Source organism: Apium graveolens, chromosome 4 (genome assembly GCF_009905375.1).
Source record: "Apium graveolens cultivar Ventura chromosome 4, ASM990537v1, whole genome shotgun sequence".
In the NCBI taxonomy this organism is placed as follows: Eukaryota; Viridiplantae; Streptophyta; class Magnoliopsida; order Apiales; family Apiaceae; genus Apium; species Apium graveolens.
In genome coordinates this window covers 248,289,117-248,298,368 of record NC_133650.1, presented here as the reverse complement: position 1 = coordinate 248,298,368, position 9,252 = coordinate 248,289,117, and the positions used below count along the sequence as shown (strand labels likewise).

General features: G+C 35.7%; 1 protein-coding gene across 10 annotated transcripts; it reads right to left on the bottom strand.

Annotated features, from left to right (window-relative positions):
• Positions 1–679: 679 nt before the first annotated feature.
• Positions 680–6,223, bottom strand: LOC141720796 (uncharacterized). 10 transcript variants are annotated; one of them, XM_074523418.1, is made up of 5 exons: positions 3,291–6,223; positions 3,003–3,088; positions 2,753–2,907; positions 2,553–2,633; positions 680–890 (listed from the first exon to the last, which is right to left on the bottom strand). In XM_074523418.1, the coding sequence occupies exon 1, from the start codon at positions 6,065–6,067 to the stop codon at positions 3,353–3,355; it is 2,715 nt and encodes a 904-aa protein (XP_074379519.1). In that variant the 5' UTR covers positions 6,068–6,223; the 3' UTR covers positions 680–890; positions 2,553–2,633; positions 2,753–2,907; positions 3,003–3,088; positions 3,291–3,352. The 10 variants fall into 10 exon arrangements, with proteins under 10 accessions (XP_074379519.1, XP_074379520.1, XP_074379523.1 ...); XM_074523419.1 differs by having other exon boundaries at positions 2,753–2,826; XM_074523422.1 differs by having other exon boundaries at positions 3,545–6,223.
• Between the last annotated feature and the right edge of the window lie 3,029 nt (positions 6,224–9,252).

Sequence of the window (9,252 nt, the reverse complement as noted above, 5' to 3'; positions counted from 1 at the left end):
TTGGAAGATTAAAAGCGTCGAGGATGTGAAGCCAGAGATGGTTTGGAATGTAGACTCCGTCTTGTGTTGAGACAACAGAATGGGTCCCAGGTTCGGTTCTCCCAGTCTTATTTGAGGGTTATCAGGGGAAGTATATCAGAATCTATGTTGAATCAGTTAGAAGCATTGTATATCGGGATGAAGGGTACAGATGATGAGTTTTAAGTGATTCACATCTATGAAGAGGATAATTTTCAACGTATTGTAGGGTTCCCATGGTGCTGGACTTGTTGCATTTGATCGTAACGGTGATAGTATGGAAGATGAGGTCATGTGGTTCGTGGAAGATGTTTTCGATGTGCCTTTAGAAACCCCATTTATGCACCTGCTGCCTCAAATGGGGTTTAACCCTATTTCATCACTCACTTCCTTCAACGGTCGATCTTAAAAAATGCAGAGAGCCTTTATTTGGTGCCAACTTACGATGAATGTGGTATTTATGCTTTTCTGGTCTACCAGTTTTTGACATATTAACCAACAAATCTCAGGCTTCAGTTCACCGTGTATTTTGATAGCAGTAACCTACAATACATCATCTTATTCTAATTATAAATGCCAGGCTTCAGTACGTTTGGTGGCTCATCAGTAATCTATGGTTCAATAATCAACATCAATCACATCACAATGTAACATACAATGATACTCCAAAATATGATATCCGCCAAATATGAATAGATCATTGACTAAATCCATTAACCATAATAACAAACCCATAAATCTTGATTCATAACAAACAAAGCAGAAAAAGATACATTTCAACATTTTAAATCATCTACAAGTTCTACTTCTGCTGCCCTAACTTCCCCCATGGTACTCCAAACGGCTGCCTAGAACAGTGGTAGTAACTGATCCTGCAAGTAGTAACATTCACAATGCTTGTTATACAAAATTACTGTGTGCATAAATAATTAAGTGTAGGCAGGAGGGGTGGCAATAGGTTCAGTTTTGACTGTAAATTACCATCGGAAGTCATGCAGATGCAAAAATGTCAGTACGACGTGTAAACCCCTTTTTGGTTCTATTATTACTATAAACTAGATTCATCACTTTACTATAGTCTATTAGACACTTTAAAGTACAGTCATGTCTAGCTAGGTTAACAATACGAACAGAAACATCAAAACAAGAACAGCTTTTGTAAACTCACATACCACATGACACTTGCTATCAGATCACATTTAGCTTTTCAAACTCTTTTCTTGAGAAGTGGGGGGAGTTATTCTCATACTTCATGCATTAAAAGATACTCAAACCAGAAAATTTTAAGTTAAATCTCACGAGTTACTATCTATATAAACATATTGAATAACTCTTAAGAAGCTAAACTAAATTAAAAAGAGCATTTCTAGAGCTTTTAGAAACTGCTCAATTCTTCACAGCCTAAATAAGATAACGGTAGATGATATCAACATAAACTTTTGGCAGTACTGAGGACACAGGACACTCCACCAATTATGTAACACTTATCCGCTTACGCGTCACACAAGAACCAAAAACAACATTGATGTGCTTATTCCACTTTCACAAGATCCGGTATATAAACTAACTTAGGTTATAGGGTTACCACCAATTGTCAATTTCAAATCAACTTAATTTGTCCACTACTTATATTTTTAGTCAAGTGTGTAATAAATATAATAAAAAATCAGCAAAAGTGAACTACCATTACCAAGTTCTGATGTCTGATCATACTCCAAAATTAAGTTACCTGGACTCGGGTACGGGTGTCGGATACGGGTGCCGGATACGGGTGCGGATCCTAGTGTCGGACTTTAATTTTTTTTTTAATTAGGATTCGTGGAATCGGATCCAAAATCAGACACGGGTGCAGGGATTCGGATATAACCTTCACATAAGTGAAATTATTACATTTCATTTGTAAATTCGTGTCTGCTACCACATAAAGTAACATATACACAATGGTTTATGTCATATTAATAACATCAATCAAAAGGATAACATGAAAAGAGTAATCTATAGACATCCCTCCCCGGAATATGAAAATTGAGTTGTTGTGATACCTTTTAAATCATGTTGAATTAGATAATTTAGATTTCTAAAGGTCAAAGTGTCAGGTTTACATCCGAAGGATCCGACTCAGATCCCATACCCACACCCATGTCATGTCCGATGGACACGGGTATGAGGGCAAAAAACGAAGAGTCCGGGTAACTTAGCTCCAAAGGTCCAATATAAAAAACTTTAACTTCTTAATTCTTTTAGTCAATTAAATTCGTATAATTTAGAATTAGTATGTAGTTTGTTTACAACATTATACATATAGATAACTGTTTTTACAAAGGTACAAGAATTAGTAAGATGTTAATATTGTAAGTTCCTAAATTCCTATCAACATTGCTATAGGACTTGGCCTATTTAAAGTTTCATGATTCGCAGTTCAGTTTTTAAAACAGTACTGGTATCTTTCACAAGTTGCAGAAATTAACTACAATAGTCCATTGGAACTTTTATTGAAGACATGTAATACATGATATAGATTTTATGAAACTTACACATCATCTTCATGCACTTGCCTAACATCTTATCCAGTCATGCAAAGCATCCATTTGAATCCCTTGGACCGAAGATCATCTCTAAGAAAAGCAATACAACATTGTTAGCAATAAGTGAAATTACCAGGGCTTACTGGTTATAATCAATGCACTCAGTATCCATAATGCAAATGACAATGAACAAAAAATACCATACTTACACAGAAATAATGACTCCTTATGAATCCAGAACATCCACCACTTCTAGTTAGAAAACCCAAGTCAAGTGGACTATCTAATATGGGAGTGATGGCAGTATGTAAGAAGTTGAACATATCTAGAATGATGAATGAACTTCTATAATTTGACATTCCGTCTAAATTCATGTGCACGACAATCAATTTGTTAAAGGAGTTAGGTATATACAGTTAAATAAAAGACGTAACACAGTGAACAAGGAAAACGTAGTACCTCATTTTCCCTTTCTTTTTCGACCTGTGTCGAATCATTACTAGCATTACAGCTGAGCATAACAAGACTTTCAGGATATACATGTCCTGTGTTATATTTCATATCAGCCAATAATTTGCAATACTGAGGTCCTGCGTTACTTACTCTGTATTCTGCAACTATTAAGGATATAAAGATAATCATAAAATTTAGACGACTGTAATTTTGTAATGTTATAATAATTTGAAAGCCTCTTCAAATCTCGGTAACTATTAAGGATGTAGAGATAATAAAAAAGGAGATGCTTACTGCTTAAGCTTAAGAGATGTTAGAGATATAACGACTCAAAGATGTATAAATATTTTAGCAGATCACATATTTTGTTTCCTGGAGCCTGCCCTCTTAGCAATAAAACTATTCTTAAATTTCTTGTGATGTCCAAAGAAATATTTGAATTCGGCAGACAAATCGCCAATGGCAGGACCATTAAACTTCAATCCTGTACGAGATATGGCATCAATAGTTTCAGGTTTTCTCATATCCAGTTTGTCGTAGGAACATACCTCCATTGGACTGCATTTACTTAAAAAGGTGGAATAGCTTTTATCTTCAAAAGTAGAACTTGCTGATGAAGGAGGATCCACATTGGAAATTTTATTTAAGATTGCAACTGGTTCATAAATCGAAAAACAATCCCCGTCATGAGAACCATTACACATGTCATCTTTGTCATTTGCTAGTGAAACAGCATGATCACGGTCATTAGGGAGGCTCTCATAATTCGAATCTCGTACAACTTTGTAGACCATCTTCACGACTTTGTTGCATACAAGTTCAAGCAGACCATTAGCTGATTGTCCACCTGCTGCTTCTTCTATAAACAGGTTGTTGTAAGTAACCAAAAAATGAATAGGAGCTGCTGGACCTAAAAGCGCATTGTCGAGCTGCATCTTGTGAGACCACTTGTTACTACAGTGTGAAGGATTCCGAAAGGTAAAAGGAGGCAACTGAGGCTGGTGTGGAACATTTAAGAACTGCAAGGACAAATTCTTCTGACCGACGGTGATATTGCATAAGTCTACGTAAGTGAGAAAACCCATGCGTAAGAGAATAGGTGGCAAATTCGACCACATGCTCACTACAGCAATCTCCGTCATACTCATGGGGCATACAATGTCTCTAACTGCATAGCTAATGTCAGCCGATGATCTAATTTTATTGATTCCACATGCCTTCAACTTCTGGCATATATCTTGGTGGAATTCTGGATTGGAAGAAACTTCTGGAGCATTATCAGATGTCTCTTTCTTTTTATTCATCAAAACTTTACCCAGCGTATTAATCAGATTACTGTAGAGGTAGTCCAGATTGAAAAAGTAAAATTTTTTGGAAAATTTATGTTCTTCATCACCAGTTCCGTATATAAGGGATTCTTTTAAAAGAACTGACGACTCATTGTGAGCTTTATCAAAAAAATTCACAACATCCCGTGAGGCAAAGTATCTTTGCAACTCAAGATTGCCAGAAGACATTAGCCTAATCACAGTGAAGCCACCAAAATTCTCTGGCTCAAACAGTTCGACAGAAAGATCTTCATCGAGGATGCAAAAACCCAACACTATGTCTTTCTTCTGTTGCCAATCAATCCATTCAGGAAGAGCATCCTTTGAGAACTCTTCTCTTACAAGGCAACTTCCACAATAACAATCACCGGATGCCAGAGACAGCTCAAAAGGGAGTTCCCAAGCATAAAATGACTTGCAGAATCTTGAAATCTCAGAAGCAGCACATGCTCTAGTAGTTGGCCCGTAGCAAAAGAGGCTGAACTCGCAGTTCCAAAAGGATCCCATCAGAATACAGTGTCCATTCTCAGAAGCCCACGTGTATTCATCATTCTTCGAGTTTGACCTTAGCTTGGACAACTTGACCACAGTGATATATGCAGGATTGTCAATACTATGTTTCCATTGCAGCACAGGCTTTAACGGCTTCCTCACATCACAAAGGAAAAGCAAACTATTAGAAGCCGCTGCAAAGTAAAACCCGCCAGGACCTGCCCTGGAAAATGCAACTAACCAATCATTTTCTTCTACATAACTACCACTCGCCAACATAGAAATTCTCGCCAACATAGAAATTCTCAACAAACATTCCACTTTACATCCTTCAGACCTTAAATCAACCAAAAATACAGCACTAGAATGAGCAACAACAAAATTTCTAGGATGCCAACTAAGTTCACAACTGAACCAAGAACCTTCCCCTTTCACATCCAAATAATCATCCCACCGGACATTTAAATTTTTTCCTTTAAAATCACTTATCAAACTCTGAGTACCAAAACAAAACGACTTCAAATCAAACAAAAACAACTTCCCATTTTCCAACAAAACCACACACTCCTCCGGTATATGCGGACTCCAACAAGCATAAACAACAGCAGAACTGCGAAAACTTTTAGTCCCTAAAAATTGCAACTTCGGTGTATCGGAATTCAAAACTAACCTAACAGCATACCAATGAACAGAATACAATGTACAAACCAACACAAAACCAAAATCACCTGATGTAAAATCATCAATCTTCTGCACCAAAATCCTCGAAATCCTATGATTCAACCCATTTCCAGCCCCACTAAACTTAACACAAATCCGACCACCTTCAACCGCCAACAACACAAAACCCACCTTATCCAAGTTCTGACCCGCCAGAAAAAACAACAAAACCCGACCCGACCCAGAACACTTCATCCTCTGTAAACCATTATGGGCTAATTGGGGCTGATTATTTTGTGGGCCTAGTGTAGAATAAGCAATAGAATAGCTAGTGGAGGGAAGAATCGACGAGTCACTGCTGGTTTCAAGAAATCTAGAGAGAGAAAGATAAGGGAAGAGAGAGAAAGAATGAGTTGGAGAGTAGAAAGAAGGTGAAATGGTGATATGGGTCAGTGTTTCAGGAGATGGGTTGAAGAAAAGTGGCCCAATTTTTCGAGAATCGTTGTCTGAGTTGTTGTCGGAGAGTAGAAGAGGGGCTGAAAAGATAGATGATATGGGCCATATTGATTTAGCTTCTTCTGCAAAATCCATTGAATTTTGAGCACAAAACACAAACAAATTGTGATCGCAGAGAGGAGTGGAGTGTTTAGGGTTTTAGCAGTGAAAAATACATATGCTCGGGGTTTTGTATGCACAACCGCGGTGGAGGGAGTTTTGGCGAGAATATATAAAGAGGGGTTTAAAGGGTGAAATTGAAGTTTGGTTACTTAACATTTTAAATATTTGTAACTGTGTCATTTAAGTTAAAAAAAAAAAATAATTCAAATCTCTCTTAAAAATTTATAATCGGGTCATTAAACATGATAAAAAATTTACCAAAATGTCATTGACTTTTAATGAAAGACCGTCTATTGATGTCAAATAACAGCCATATCAGTAAAATAACCCGCCCATTATAAAAATTAAATTCAACTATAACTCGTCCATTTTAAAACCCGATCTAACTCACGACCTTTTTTAATTATATAGCACGCTCTATTATAAAAATAAATCAGTTACCCCTAATTTTATTTTCCCTAAATTGACCGGTTTTGAACCCTAATTACAGAGATGGTGCGAACTTGGATTCACAATGATGACAATGAAATCGTAATTCAAGATGAAGATGAAACTGGAGATGCAAACAAGACCACTGGTGAAGAAGTAATGTAAATAATAAATATTCTGAACTTTTGCATTTCTTTCTTTTTATGTGGTAAAGTGATTGTTCTTTATTTTTTGTTAGTTTGTATGAACTCGAATTCCCTGTTAGTTTCTATCATAATTTGCTTATATTTAACATAAATGCATTATACAATATTACTATATACTATTAAGGTCGCTTTGTTCATGTTCATTTTCACTCTTACATGAGTAATGTTAAAAAAGTTTACAAGAATATCGAATTTGAGAAGCTTACTATTAATAAATTAAAGTCGTGTTCTGATGTCGTTGTTAGTGAGTATGATTCTATATATATTAAAACTCCAGAAGAAAATATTCATTTATTAAATGTTGAATCAAAACATCAACTATTTGAGTGAGATGTGTGTTAATAACATCGTGTTGTTTGTCTATCATGTGACTCCTATCAGTGGTGATTCTGACATAGAAAGAGATGAAATGGAGAGATATAATTGTAGTGATGATGAGTATGTAGAGACTATGAAGGCTTGTAGATAAGAGTATCTAAAATGGATGAATGCGAGAGACAAGAAAAATTAGATGATATAAATGAGATGAAAAATGAATATAGTAATTAATCAGATGTTGCATTTTATCCTAGCAGTTAGGAGAGCGATGATGAGTTCTGTTATGCTAGTAAACATGAGGTACTAGTTATAAATTTACTTGCTTTCATTTACTTTAATTTTAACACTTTCAGATTTACTTATTTTTTTACTTACTTGTAAAAATAGGTTGGACAAGGCTATAAGGAAATTGTTACCTCAATTAGAGCATAAGTTTGGCACAAGGCACCTGTCTCCAAACTTGAAGAATAAACATCCAAGCAACATTATGAAACATGTCTTTGGGGAAGCATCATCTGCAACATACCCTCAAGCATTTAAAAACGAACTAAAAATATGACTCATGCATCAAAGGGTGTCTTTGAGAAGACGAGTGGATTACAGTCAGGAATGTGGTCCAAGGCTTACTTACAGACACATTCAATAACTGATTCAAATAGAAATAATATACCAAATTGCAACCCCACCACTAACAAAGCAGCCGGAAAAGAAGTGATGGAGGATTAAAGTGGAAAGCATCTACTTTATAAAAAAGATAACATCTACTATCAGTAGGGTATCTATTTTAATAAAGGTGCAGAAAATTATAAGCAATGACGATTTTATTTTTGTACAGACCCTCTTCCTTATTCTATAAAAGGAGAGTTATATTTTCAATTAAAGGATCGAAAAATACAGAGCATAAATCACTGTATAAATCCTTGAGAGTCTATTATGATGTGTGAGTCGTAACCCCACGGGGTTCTAAGTTATGTATATGTAAGTTTAAAGGCCTGTTAAAATCATAAATATATCCTTACGCCTTTTTTCAAACATACTCACGTGTTTTAATTCTTGGATTTTGAAAGCAATATATATGCCTATTATTGATATGTTGATTGAAATACATGAAATGCTTATGACAAGAGTGCATCAAAAAATAGATAGAATGGTTGGAAAATATATTGTTATTGTTCCGAAATCTAAACATATATTAGATGAAGCAGTTAAAAGGTCGCTTGAATTTACAATTCTTTTAGTATAAGAGGGAGACTTTGTTGTGCAAGACATGCTTGTATATGACAAGACTAAGTAATATTGACAGCCCTAAGGTAAAGTTGTATGGTAATCTATATTTGTATCCTGTATTTGTATTCCTTAATTCTATAAAAAATTGTCTAGTAGATTAGACTGAAAGATTTTTTTGTGAACAACCTTCAAGCTAAGGAATAAACTCTAAAAAAAGATCAAATCTTGATCTAACCTCAGAGAGAAATGTAGCAGCTTGAATTTGAATAAAAATGTTTTAAGTCATATATCGATAAGTCACAGATCAAGAGATATCGAGAAGTCCAAAATGACTTATCGAGAAGTCCCAAGAGTTATCGATAAGTCAACCTACATGTAGAGATCTGGAGATCTTGATTATCGAAATGCAAGTGAAGAATGAGATAGTCGAGTGAGAGCTAAATGGAGAGTTGAAAATAAGAGTATTATATGAATGAAAAAGGGAGCTGTTGAAGTCAAATGTGGGAGGAGCGTATGTTGCTTTGTTGTAGGTTATAGCATAACGAACAAAAGCGCAGAGATCTGTTGCTAGCGTGGAGTGCACGGGCGAGCTCGGGTCATGCCGGGGCGAGCCGTGCCGAACTGCTCTTCTCACGTGGTAAGTCAGACGAGTCCACGAGTTGTGCCTGTTCAAAAATCCTACCGAATCGCGCTGAGTGGTGCCGAATTATAAATCAATATTTTTTGACTTGTGAACTTTTCATCTATCAAAATGAATTGTGCCGATTCAAGCGTGGCACGGTTCAAGCAAATTTTACGTTAGTAAAAAAGCGATATGAGGCGAGTCGACTCGCCCATTTGGTCACCCCTGGGTGCGATTTGTGCAGCTTTTTGATCGAATAAATATTTTTGATCCAAATATTATTATATTTCAAATAAATAAAAATTTAAAATACTTATTGATAAATTATATAATTTATACAATTTTAAATATACATG